The sequence below is a fragment of the Dermacentor andersoni genome, chromosome 1 (assembly GCF_023375885.2).
Source record: "Dermacentor andersoni chromosome 1, qqDerAnde1_hic_scaffold, whole genome shotgun sequence".
In the NCBI taxonomy this organism is placed as follows: domain Eukaryota; kingdom Metazoa; phylum Arthropoda; class Arachnida; order Ixodida; family Ixodidae; genus Dermacentor; species Dermacentor andersoni.
Window position 1 is genome coordinate 170,463,982 of NC_092814.1, and position 13,792 is coordinate 170,477,773.

At 44.7% G+C, this 13,792-nt stretch overlaps 1 protein-coding gene across 1 annotated transcript in view; it reads left to right on the forward strand.

Annotated features, from left to right (window-relative positions):
* dre4 (SPT16 homolog, facilitates chromatin remodeling subunit dre4) overlaps nucleotides 1–13,792 on the forward strand; it is a 170,454-nt gene that overhangs the window by 117,705 nt on the left and 38,957 nt on the right. Inside the window, exons 16-21 of the mRNA XM_050195378.3 lie at nucleotides 185–312; nucleotides 587–722; nucleotides 831–957; nucleotides 6,210–6,328; nucleotides 7,650–7,775; nucleotides 8,218–8,406. Coding sequence (XP_050051335.1) covers nucleotides 185–312; nucleotides 587–722; nucleotides 831–957; nucleotides 6,210–6,328; nucleotides 7,650–7,775; nucleotides 8,218–8,406 — 825 coding nt within the window. The remainder of the gene's footprint in view (nucleotides 1–184; nucleotides 313–586; nucleotides 723–830; nucleotides 958–6,209; nucleotides 6,329–7,649; nucleotides 7,776–8,217; nucleotides 8,407–13,792) is intronic.

Sequence of the window (13,792 nt, forward strand, 5' to 3'; positions counted from 1 at the left end):
TTGTTGTAACAAGGTTTGGCTGTAGACAAAAGATATGAACAGGCCAACAGCAATGAATTTTAGACTACGGTTGTGGCAGTCACCTGAGATCCACTTTAATATTTCTTTTTCATGCAAATTTTTTTAGTAAGCTATAAATGCCATTACCAATTTTTCTATTCCTTGTTCTTGTGCTTGATTTCAGAACATATCACAATCTGTTGAAGGGGACTACACCTATCTTCGGATAAACTTCTTCCACCCTGGTTCAGCCTTGGGTCGGAATGAAGGCAATATTTTTCCGAATCCAGAAGCCACATTTTTGAAGGAAATGTAAGCCTTGTTTTTGCTACAGTTGCAGTAAATTATGATCAGTGATGCACTATTTAATTTGATAGTCATAGATAAGTAATGCACACGCACTTGTACTATCCTTGTATGCCTAGCCTTCACACATGCACCCTCAGGTGGTCAAAATTTCTGGAGTCCCCCACTGCACCGTGCCTCATAATCAGATTGTGGTTTTCGCACGTAAAACCCCATAATTTAACACATGCTGCATTCATGAAAGTCGTTATAAACCCGTATCCTGTTGCATGCGTTTCAGAACGTACCGGAGCACCAATGTGAAGGAGCCAGGGGAGATCTCTGCACCCTCATCCAACCTGAACACAGCCTTTAGACTCATCAAAGAAGTTCAAAAGAAATTTAAGACGAGGGAAGCTGAGGAACGAGAGAAAGAGGTGCCAGCTTTTGTTCACCATGAAGTTGTCCTTGCACAGTCTATAGAAAAACATTTTACTGTTGCATGTTTTTAAATCGTAATATGGGGTATTCTTCGCTTGGTGCAGGGTATAGTAAAGCAGGACACTCTTGTGCTAAGCTCAAACAAAGGAAATCCCAAGCTCAAGGACTTGTACATTCGGCCAAACATCTACTCCAAGCGCATTTCTGGCATCTTGGAAGCGCACTCCAATGGTAAGTCATTTGACCTAAGAAAGAGGTGCATGAATACCAGAATATTTGTTAAAATTAGCCCTTTTGCTACACAGTTTTGCAGTCAAAAACGATTTAAGAAACTACAAGTTTATTATTTACTTGCTAAATCATTCTCTAAACCACCCCCAAAAAATTCATAAAACACTTTATTTGTAAGAAGGATAAACAAAACATTTTCGAAAATTGGGACCAAAGATGACCTTCATTTTACTGCAAAGCAAAGAATCCCTGAGTCTCTGCAGTGCTATATGCATAATATTGCTCTGTAGAAGTTTTAAACTACACCTTGATGCCAGGCACAACCAGGAAAACAAATCTTGGAGATACCGGTAGGAAGTTATTCATGATTCATGTCTGTCCGCTGACGACGGCACACTGTCATTGTCAGAGTCCGATGATTTGGTGGGTAACTGCAGCTCTGTATCGTCACTGCAAAACTTGTTGGAGAGGTGGCCTTCGTCAGAGTCCAACGAAGCTTCAAAAAAAAAAAAAAACGTTTTTTTTTTTTTTTTTTTTTTCCCCCAGAAGGCAGCCGGCACCGGTACAAGTGTGCACAGAGGAGGATGCCATTTTTAATAAATCCTAGTTGCCAGCTTAAAAATGATTAAAGGGCCCTGAAACAATTTTGACGATTTTCTACAAACGTACTGAGTCGTTCGAGTAGGTCCTTCTGATCATTAATTGACACATCTAAGTGCTCCGCATAAAGTGTGTAATTTATTATAAGGTTTTAAAAATGCACATCACTGCCGATCGCAGCACACTGCGCGGCGCAATTATAAGCCGCCCCTACGCATATGACGCAAATCACCCATATGACGTCAGTGGGGCGAGCTATCCGATTGGCTGACCAAAGCGCGTGATCAATAATTTTTCCAACTTTGTGGTAAACAAATGATGTTCGTAATGGTTTGAATGTTAGTTAATTTGTTTTTATAAAATGAAAATAACATAAAGGGAATGCACAAGAACAATTTTTCAGTACACTTAAGCACTTCCGGCACACAGCAAGTGTTGTCTGCTTGTGTTACAACATGCTCCGTCTTTGATGAGAGCTCCGCCATCAGTGTCGGTCTGTCTTTTCGCGAGCATAATTCGGCTTTGTTGCGTTGTGGACTGTAAAGATAGCGACTGGCAATATGTCAAGCTGCGACATCGTGTCCCTCTGCAAGCCAGTAGACGAGCGGACTGGCTGCAGCGTATCGGACTGCTGCTATCCGATCGGTGCCAGGATTTGCGCGATTGTGACCGTCACTTTACACCGGAATATTACTAACGCAGTAGTGTTTCCCGAGTCCGGTATTAGGGTAAACGCCAGTGCAAGGGGACAGGGCCTGGCCGTGTCCGCTTGCGTGTAGTTTCATGGGATGAACAGAAGCGCAAATGTGAATGGTCTGCACGGTGCAGTCACCTGGCGGCATAGAGCTCAACCAGATACAGTAGCAGTAACAAAATGTATTTGCTGCTGGTGTAAATTTTTCGCAGTAGTGTTATCGTTAACACATTGTTTTTGTAACTGTTTAAAATGTTTAACACTTGGTTAGAGCAATATTAGCTCTTTCTTTGGCTGGTTAAGCTCTGTGCCAAAGGTGGCTGGACCGTGCAGACGGATCAGGCAGCTCATGTACGTCTACGCTAGTTCCTTCGTCAGCTTGAGTTTATGTCTCCACAATTCCGTCGAAATGTGTGTGGTTACCGGAATACCAGACACGTTCGGAATGCTCGCAACGCACGCTGCTTTGATAGCTCTCGCTTGGGGTCAGAGGCCAAGCGGCTAGCGGAGAGGTTTCGCGCGGGCGGGCTCGAAAACAACCGGAAGTGGATGACGTGACGTCGCATCGTGACGCAGAACCAGTGAAGGCAGAGCTTAGCGCCGATCGCTCGGCGAACGAGTCGAGGAGGAAAAGCATGGCTAGGGAGGAGGGTAACTTGTAACCGCTTGTAGCTCCATTAATACGTAACGCTTCACTTAAATTGGGGTGCGAATGTTCTACTTAGGCTGTGCCCTACACGTCTACAAAATTTGTCCGAACTGTTTCAGGGGCCCTTTAACTCTTCATGCTTTCAGCGTGTTATTTTATTCTTTCTTTTTATTTTATTTTTTGCCTAAGTGAAAAATGGCTCACTAAGCTTGCTGAAACAATTTGCTAGGTGTCCTATGAAATATGCAGCCTTTCATATTTTAAGGTGGAACACCCCAATGCAAAATCTACAGCTGAAAATGTTAGAAACTGCAATGTTTTTAAATTCAGAAAAAACTTTCTCAGAGATTTTGGGGTTTCTTGTATACAAGACCGCCAAGAATAGCTAAACAACTGTGGTTAAATCTAAAGCATTTATAAAAAGCTGTATACAATTTTCCAAATTTGCCTTTTTGCCCACAATATAAATACTGCAGTCAACGACAGATTTTTCAGGCGCCTTTGCGGCACTGTCATGTGCCCAATAAGGCCAATGTGTAAAAATGCCTGTAAGTTTGGACGCAAAAACCCATTGCCATCCGATTTTCCAGACTTTCTGCCGTAATCGTAGGTCCAAAACGGCATTACTCGAAAGTCGCTACCATCGCTGCCGTTTCGATTATCTCATAGCCTCGAACCGGCACTTTCGTACATAGATCCACCAGCAGTCATGGCCGGGGTATTGGCTGTCAGTGTTAAGTCTAGCTGCTTTGACGTTTGCTATGAATCTTCTTGCTGTTTGCCAATGGCACGCTTATGTGAGGTATTGCAGTGAAACATTCCAAGAGTGGAAAGGGACAACTGTCACTGGACACAATATGTATTTAATTACACACATGTGCACCCACTGTCTCCTGTCCCAGTACACGCACTGATACGCCTAATAAGTGTACGTATTCAGACCTATTTCAGACATGACTGTGGCGATTTGAGCCCTTTGGTGCAGTAAAAGGCACACATACATTTTTTCAGCCATATTCACAGCCTTTAGGGCATCCAAAGAATCGGACTTTGACTGTGTATCAAAAATAAAGTTAGGGCCTTCAAAGGAGATTTCATAGAAAATCACATTGAGATGAAATTTCTGCTTGCCGAGAGTAAGTTTCATTTTTTGAAATTTTTTTCTTGTGCAGAACAGTACCGGTTTTAACAATATAATGGTTATAACGACGAGTAGCTGCTGTTATTGTCAACTTTTGTATTTTTTTCATCTTGAAATAACCTGCTTACTACAATGCCCTATGCCACATTATTGGTTATAACGACGAAGTCCGACGGCTGGGTTTCCAAGCCGAAAGGTAGTGAAATGCTAAATCCTCGAAGAGAAAAAAGAAAACAAGAAATTCAAACTGCTGCACGATGGGCCGCTGCGTCAACAGCCGCCGTGCGCTTGTTTTCCAGCATGCTTTTCAGCCATCTCCATGCACCTCCCGTTGCCCATAGCTCTAAGCCGCCCCATCCTTCAAAACACGAATGCATTGCGTCAACTGAACTGGTTGGCGCAATGCCAACTGAACTATCTCCACCAGGTTTTACAGAGTAAAACCTGGTGGAGATATCTTGTGATTGAAGATATCTGGGGATAGCCAGGTTTCATAAATACTTTGTTCAGCTACTTTGTTCACCAACTAGCCCGCCAACGCATTGTGCTGAAATAGCCAGGTTTCAGTGATGGCCACTATATCAGTATTGTGTTCTAGTAACAGTCCTTCCAGGAGTTCTACTTTGTTTACTATGCTTCTCGCATTTATATTAAGCACTGTTAGGGTCTCAAGTTTCTTTGTTAGGGTCTCACATTTGTTTGACTTAAGGTTGATGGATGATTTATTTCTGTTTGTTTGTAGTGACACCCTTTCATTTTTTTTTTTGTGATCCCAAGCAAATACCCGATCAGTAATGTAGAGCTTATCATATGATAGAGACTTTTTCGTGTTTTTCCCGATTGGGTTTTGTTCTATCCCAGAGTTTCTTTCTAGTCTCCCGCATTTTGCGGCTGAAATCCACTCCGATAGACAAGTTGGAGCCGTTTAGCTTGTAGCCTTTTCGTAATATTTGAGTCTTCTGTCTAGCGTTGAGAAGGCTGAATATGATTTGTCTGGTTTTATTTCTTGAATATCTACCCAAACGGTGGATGCGCTTAATACCAACCGTTTCCAGACCAAGAGTGTTCTTAATTATGTTGTCGTTCACAGCCGCTTCTAGGCTTTCACTGCTTCCTCCCTCTGTTTCAGGGAGGCCATATACTAATAGGTTTGCTCGTCTGCTCCAATTTTCTTAGTCTTCAGCTCTCTACAAGCCTTTGCAAGCCCACCTTCATATCTGTTATCTCACATTCAAAGAATGACACCTTTGCCTCGATTGCTGTTAACACATCTAACTTCTGATCCATCTGAACGAGGTGTCTCTCTTTAATATCTTTAATATCAGTGGCTATGTCCTTAAGTTGTTTGGCGATCTGGTTTATGTCAGGTCCTGGGTTAGATTCTACATCACCGCACAACAATAGCAGTTCTCTCAAACACAATGTGATGTCAATGCAAATCAAAATACAACTGCCCGAATCAACGGAAAGGCGAGTCCGTGGGCACGGTAGCAATAGCAGAAATGGGTTGTTTGACCGAAAGCACAAACCATATAGTCTCACCTGCACGACGAAGACGAAAGGATTAAATGCCACCATCGCAACTGCTGCGCTGCCGTGCCCAGTGAAGCCGTAGTGCCGAGGGAGGGCTTTTATACAGGTGCTGTGGTGAGGCGCTGCTTGTTGGCCGTGCAGCTGTGCAGGCGCTGTCGAGTGACGTATCCTGCTGTCCCATGGTGAACCCCGAAGACCATCCTGCACGGGCATATCTTTGACCATGATATCTTGCGCGCTGGTCTGGTCAGCCTGCGCGAAGCTGGCGTGTTCAGGATGATCCGTGCGCACCCCAGCCACGGAACACAGCAGGACGAAGAAAAGCTGCACAACAAAGATGAAAGGATTAGATTCCATCATCGCAACTGCGCTGCATGAATTTGACTCATGCTTTCAATGCTTTAATTTATTATTTGGCCTTCTGTTGCATAAGAAGAGCCTGTCTTTTTTTTTCTCTTTTAACTCTAAAGCTTCGTTTTTGAGAATAGCAGTATGGGTCCCTTTATAACATTCTACTGTAACTTCTCCTTATGTGACTACATGTTGCATTTGGTTTGCTGTTTCAGTTATGCTGTCTGAATGTTAGTGTGAACATCTGGCTTTCGGCTCTTTTTTTTTTTTTTTTTTTGCTGCAGGTTTCCGCTTCACTTCAGTGCGAGGTGACAAAGTTGACATCTTGTACAACAACACCAAGCATGCCTTTTTCCAGCCTTGTGATGGGGAGATGATAATCCTTCTCCACTTTACACTCAGGGTTAGGCACAGTATTTATTTATTTATCTATCTATTTCTTTATTTTTCATTGTTTCCATTTGGAACATGCTGTTGCATATAAAACCTTGCTGTATTGCTGAAGAGAAGGCAGAAATTGTTTCATAACTGTTGCATGCCCTCATGGCCAACATTGCCTGTCAGGGGGAGTATTTACCAATAAGTAAGCTGATTCAAAAGTCTGCCATTAAATGAACAGCTTTTTTCCTGCATCTTCAATGAAATTAATATGTCTAATAAAGTTGTCAAAGCTAATCAATGTCTGCCGTCACTGTACACTCAGTAGCAGTGGCACAAAAGGCCTACCAATTCAGCACTGCGCAGCCTTGTGGCACATGCTGTGCCATTTGACTATGGCCACCGTAAACTGTTGCATGTGGACAGTCAATTTATAGGGATCATGGTTTTGCATGTATGGGCACTGGCCAGGACCTTTGGTTGAGATTTAATTGACAAAAGTTCGGTATTGTTTTCCTTTGCTTAAATGCATGGGCTTTTTCAAAAACATATAGTATGCATAAACTAAACCAGTGACTGGCATTTGCACGTGTTCGTGCTGCTATCACAGCACTTAAAAATAGGTTCTGAAGCCACGGGTGTTACTTTTAATTCAGTAGGTTGGGCCTGATATGATGTATTTAGTACAACAAGGAATTATTATTGTTTGGGGTCACTGGCAAGTATTTGATTTTTAGTTGTGCCAGTTATTTTTCATACATGGTTTGTGTATTTGTTCTCCGTAAATACTGAGTCATCACCCACATGTGTAGTACCTTTTTTGGGGGGATGGGGGGGGGGGGGGTTACTGTCCGCATTCATGGGTGGGTAGTGATTCAGCATATTATAGTGAACACCAATGTATGGGATTGCTGCACTTGATGGTATTTAATGGCAACAAGAAAAAAGTTATTTCATAAATTTATGCCATATATTTGGAAATATTGATGAAAGAACATACATTGATAAATGGGAGAAATGAAAATTGGGTGATCATTGTTTGATTCCTTCTGTATGTCTTTCCAATAAAAACTCTAGCCATTGTAATCTGTTTTGCTATTCTAAGTGCACCTAAGGCAAGCACTTGGATATTTGCAACATGTGCTTTATATCTATGATTGAAGAAGGAAGCAGGAAAGGATTGCAACAGTAAAATCACACTATTGTCACATAATGTTTTATTTTACGGAATAAAGTTCTGGTGTGTGGTTTATCATTCAAGTTTGAGAACCTATTTTGTTTAACTGACATTACTTGGATTCTCTATACTAATTTGCTTATTGTGGACGCATCCCCCCCCCCTCTAGAATGCAATCATGTTTGGCAAGAAGAAGCACAATGATGTTCAGTTCTACACTGAAGTTGGAGAGATCACTACAGATTTGGGAAAACATCAACACATGCACGATAGAGATGATCTTGCTGCAGAGCAGGTGAGTAGAAGGCTTTATTTTGTTATGCTTCCATTTTCTGTTAAATCTAAACTTGCAGTAAATTTCAGGTGATCATCTTAAGAGAACGGGAGGCATGTGAGCTGTTGAGCTTTCGATGGTTTATGAACTGAAACTTCATTGTTGTGATAGGCTTCCAACTTCACAAGCCTTGAGTCAAAGCCTTGCCAACGTGTATGTGCAGCATTAGCTGCATATACACAATACAATGGTGTGACTTAATCAGATCATTGTTTCGGCATGTAAAAACCCCAGAGTTTAATTATTCACTGGCACCCTCTCTATACGGAATGATATTTTTGTGTTTGAGTGTTCCCAGGTATCCTTTTAGGTCTGAGGTAAGGAGGTGTATGGATTTTGCATTTTCCACTGCACACAGGTTAGCTGAAATTGTGATTCCTGATTTGCTGTTGTTGTCCCACAGGCTGAGCGAGAATTACGTCAAAAGCTCAAAACTGCCTTCAAGACCTTCTGTGAGAAAGTGGAGGCAGTTACCAAAGGAGAAATTGAATTCGACACACCCTTCCGGGATTTGGGCTTCCCTGGTGTACCCTATCGCAGCACAGTACTCCTTCAACCAACCTCGGGCTGCTTAGTCAACTTGACGGATTGGGTGAGGGTGCAGCTCTTTTGGGGATTCTGGCACAACATAGGCTAAAGTCAGTCAATGAGCACAGTCATTAGAGTGCATTTCAGTGCTGTGTGTCACCTCCTCTGCCTTTGTCCTGTCCTTTCCATGCTGTATAGTGAATTATGTCATTAGAAGTTAGGATCTTTTGTGTGCCACAAAATACTGTTTACCCAAAATATGGATGCTAATCAGAAAAGTTGGGTGTGTTGGCACTCATTTGGTGAGATAAATTGAAATGCAGATGGAGTAATTGGTAAAGCAAGTGGGCTGTTAAAAAGAGAATCTAATGTCACTCTTTAGTTCTGCTCTAAATGCTGCATGCTATTGGCCTGAATGAGGAGAGGAACCAAGGGGGCAAAATTTTTGTTCGGCACAACCATATGAAGCCAAGGAAAGCATATGGGATATTACAGTAGCCAATGGATTTTAGCCAATGGACTTCATAAATGCACCGTCAGGGTTTCCATAGAGCTAACGCATTCTTGCGACTGATTTTGCGGCCAAATCTATGCCCCAAAGCTAGATTTTCTTAAATTGCTCGTTCTGAGCCACGCCACCTGATCTTGGAGGCTGCCTTGTTGGATTTTTCACTGCCCACTCTATAGCCTCCAAGGTTGGGAAGGGCACGCTATCAATAGGGGGCCTCTTCGATTTTAGGAGTTCTGGCAGCCAGACGGCAGCCAGTTAGTTCCGGTCCTGATAGGAAGTAGTGTGGCTCGGTATCCCAAGGCATACCAGCTAACCCTCCCGATTTGCCCGGGAGACTCCAGATTTCTTACTGAACTGTCTGATTGTACGATCACTGTCTTATATCTCATGAAAAGTGGTATCTGTTCGCACAATAATGTTTTTTGCGAAACCGGCACCGTGGAATCTACAGCCACATCATAATCGTCAGCATCGCTAACAATGGCTGCTCTAGCACCATCGGTATCGACTATGCAGCCAACTATGGTGCCTAGTAAGCCGACCAAAGCCAGAGCCAATGTAGCTCTTGCATTTCATGTGTGCCTTCTGCCATGGTGCATCTTGTTGCTGCGGCTTGTGTGTATGATTAGTGTTGGCTAGGCTCTCTGTGTCCGGCACACTGTGTAAAGTTAGAATCCTCATGTGCTTGATGCCATGGCGCCATCAAAGCCCAAGAAAAGGTATTTGCAGAAATTTTTGCGATCTTGTACTTCTGAACTCCCGTGCCTTTTGGCATCAAGAAGAGAAGAACATTTTGCGTTTTGTACGACATGTGGATGTGACGTCAGCGTGATGCACAGTGGCAAAAGCGACTGGAATCTGCACATTTCAACAGTGAAGCATCAAAGCTATGTTCGCACCGCTGAGCAGCAAGGCAAGATAGTGAAATTTCTCTGTAACAACTGCGACGACAGTGTCCTACAGTGTAGTCCACTTATAACGATATCAAGAATGAAAAATCCAATCGTTATAACCGATCATCGCTATATCTGGACTACCGTAAAAAAAAAAAAAAAAGAGGAAGAAACAAAAAAAGAAAGGCTGCCAAGCATACCTTAGTAGCTCCAGAACCAAATCTGCCCCTTAGAATTAAGAATTGACGTAGAAAAAAGGCTGTGAAAATAATAGAATAGTTTATTTATACCTCTAAACAGCACATCAAGCGTTAGGTGTGCTGAAATAGTCGGAAATCTGTACTTGCTTTCGCGGAAGTTTCAGGTTCACAATCGCGGCGTGCATTGCATCCAGCGGCTGCGCGAACACTGGCGGCTATAATTTAGCGTAGATGAAATCAATAAGCGACTCTATCGACGACAGTACACTTTGTGTGAACACTGAGATCGCTGTCAAAGGCGGGCCACTGTCAATCTCGTCGCGCAATGCCGCCATTTGTCATGACAACGATCGCCCCGTTGGAGATTATTCGCAGAACAAGGCAGCGCTATCTGTACTCAGAAACTCCTCCATCGAAACACCGCCTATTTTATCGCCACTAGCGACATGCTCCCAGAGTTTTGCAATGTCAGCGGCATCCAGTGTGTTGGTTTCACATATGGGGGTTTCGCCCTAGCGCAACAAGCTCGCTGTTTCTGTTTATCGTCATGGTCACTGGTTCTCGCCTTCATAATCGTGGCGCTCGAGGTTTTGAGAATCGTCTATATCATAGACTGCGTGAGTTCGGGCTTTCAGTCTTGCAAAATTTGCAGCTTCGTCTCAAGCAGCACAGCTTTGCGCTTTGTCGGGGCACCTACCATTGCTTCCGCGATGCATTTCTGCACTCGCTGAGGAAGAGAGTGAGATTGCAGAAAGGGAGCGCAGGCACGATTCGCTTCTCGCCTTATTCTTTTCTTCCTCGTTTTTTTCCCCCTCTCTGGACGCTCGCCGGCAACGTGGATCTGAAGCAGCTGGCCCCATCTTGTGGCACGCTGCGCCAACTTCCAATGTTCTCTGTTGCTTTCGTAATCGGCGCACTGGCGGGACACGTTTGGCAGTAATGGCGGCAGATACGAACTCGCGTAGGCAAATTTTTCCCCCGTCTCTGTTATGGGAAACTCCACAATTATTCTGCGTGGAAAACACCACCCAAAAGGCAAAATTTCGATTGTCGTATCCCATATGTGGTGAATAACGTATCGCTATATGTGGTTTTTTTTCTGATAGCCCTAATGCACCAGTTGATATTTTGAAGTTGACTCATCGTTATAACCGGTATATCGTTATGTGTGGTATCGTTATAAGTGGACTGCACTGTACGTGGGGAGTGCCTGTATACAGGCTTCCTCGTCGAACACAACCTACCCCTTAGTGTCAGCGACCAGGTTGGGCCTCTTCTATGGAAAATGTTTCCGAAATGCGACGAGGTGAAGCGTTATGGATGTTTACGTACGAAGGCAAGTGCAATTGTAGGAGAAATCGCATATGGGCAGAGCACGATGCTGAAGACCATCAAGCACCACGCTTTTGCTATTGCGGTCGATGGCAGCAATGACACTACGTATTGCACAGCTGTACCCGATTGTGGTGATGTACAGTGGAACCCCGTTCATACGTTTTTCACCGGACCGGGGAAAAAAAACGTAACAGCCGGGAAAACGCAACAGTGAGGAAAGCTCCGAAAATGAATGAAAAAAGTGCAGCTTCAACTATAGACAATTTATTTACACAGAGTGCGCTTAAGACATAAAAAAAGTCTAGAATGGTGGCTTGCCGTTTCTTTCGCTCGCTATAAATCGCCACACGTTTCTCAATACCCTGGAAGGCCGCATTGCTGTCAGCGTCGCTGTGAGGTGCGACGTACCTGCGGAGGAGGGCCAGAGCCGCGACGGCTTCTCCAAAGCTTAGGATTTGGCAACTCCCCGGCATCATGCGGCTCGTGCTCCTTGTCGTCACCGTGCCACGGCAATGGCAACGGACGAACGAATATCCGCGGGAAATTTTGCCCTCTTTGACGTAATCATGCTAACGTGCTAACGATTGTTTTAGTATTGCTGCGGAGCACGCGCGTCCGAGCAGCCCGGTTGCGCGCAGCGCGGCGTGGGAGAAACGTAAACGAGAGGAGAGCAGGCCCGATAGGCGGAGCAACGCTACGAGCAACGCCAACTTTCGGTTTCACTTTAGCTTCACAAAGAGTGACGTCAGGGCCTCTCCCGAGTTTCCTTCCTCCGTGAGTCGACCCGTCCAACAACCATGCGGTGACCGTAATCACAGTGATGATAGTAAGATCATTTTTCACGAATGGCCACTTAGTGGCGGCCTCATGCGGCCTCTCGAACTGGCGTGCGGCTTCTTGCAGCCAGTTCCATAGCCAAGCCCGGCCAAGCCCAGCCAAACCTCGTCAAAAGCCAAAATGGCGGTTGGAGCGCGTTGTCTACTTTTGCCCAGGCGGGTTCGGGGTGCTAAGTTGCGACGTATCATGCGGGAACGTTTTCACAGCTACAACGTAACAGCGGGGTTCCTTATACATTGGATCCTATGGAAGCTATGCCGGGACCGGATGAAAACGACGTAGCAGCCGGGAAAACGCAGCAGTGAGGAACGTAACAGCGGGGTTCTACTGTACTACGTCAACGAATGCTTGCGCATTGAAAGTAGGTTACTCGGCATTCGAGAACTCCACGGGCAGGCGACAGGAACAAAAATCGGGAACCTCGTGTTGAAGCCAATGGAGACCTTTGACGTGCTCGTGTCAAACTGCATTGCGTTTTGCGCCGTCAATGCAAACGTTATGTTAGGAAGAAAAAAAATGCGTCGCTGCAGTCTTATAGGAGGCACAAAAAAACTTAGTTGTGGTTGGCTGCCCGTGCCATCTAATTAACCTTGCTGCCGAAAAAGGGGCCGCATGCTTGCCGGCTAAGTTTGATGAAGCCCTTGTGGATATCTTTTATTACTTCGAGAAAAGCTCTGAATGCAAGGGCAAGCTGTCTGAATTTCAAGAAATGCACAATGTGGAAATGCGAAAAATTTTGAAGCATGTACAGTAAAAGCTCGTTAATTCGAAATCTCTTAATTCGAACCGCCGGTTAATTCGAACTGATGCCCGGGTCCCTGCAAAGCCCTATGTATATCAATGGGCTGGAACGCCCGATAATTCGAACGTACCGGTACTCACGTCGGTTAATTCGAACTAGGAGCCGGCAGCCGACATTGCTTCTCGTAAATAGAAGTCGCCTCGTAACGAGTACAATGCATTGAAATTTTTTTTTTTAGTATGCACAGCGACGAGAATAAATAAGCCAGCGCGCATTTTTGCACGCACGAGGCGAGCCGCCAATTTCCTTGCTGGAGCCTCCGGCGTTGTTGTTGTTGCGACTGAGGGAAGGATGAAAAGGAAAGTGCACGGGCCTGCCGATTGGCTCAGGCCGAGCCATCACCGCTGCCGCGTGCAGATAGAGGAGAGTTCAAAGATAAGAGGAAAGAAAGAAAAGAAAAGACGCGCGTCGCAACAACCGCGTACACCGCAGCGGACGCTGGCAGAAAAAACAGATAAGCGGCCGAAGCCGCGCTCGCTCATCGCTCGCTGCACACCACTCTCCGGCGCATGCCGTAGCAAGTTTTCTCTGACGCGCGGGCGCCGCCGCCGCCGATGCTCCGGAGCAAGCCGTTTCAGGTTTTCGTTGCGCTGCGAGTCGCGGCGAAGAAAGCGCAAACGAATGCAAATCACCGATTATTTTTCATGTTGATATGCTTCGATCATTATTCTTTTGTTAATAAACATGTTTTTGAAGCATAAATAGTGTCATATTTCATCATTAAGCCTGACGCTCACGTGGGTACATTTATCATTAGTTCCAGGCGCATAAATTGATTGGATATCTTTATTTCCTTTGGTGTTTGGACTCGCATGATTTTAATACCCGCAATCGCCGACCTCAAAGAGTACTAGTGCGTATTCCTCGATGAC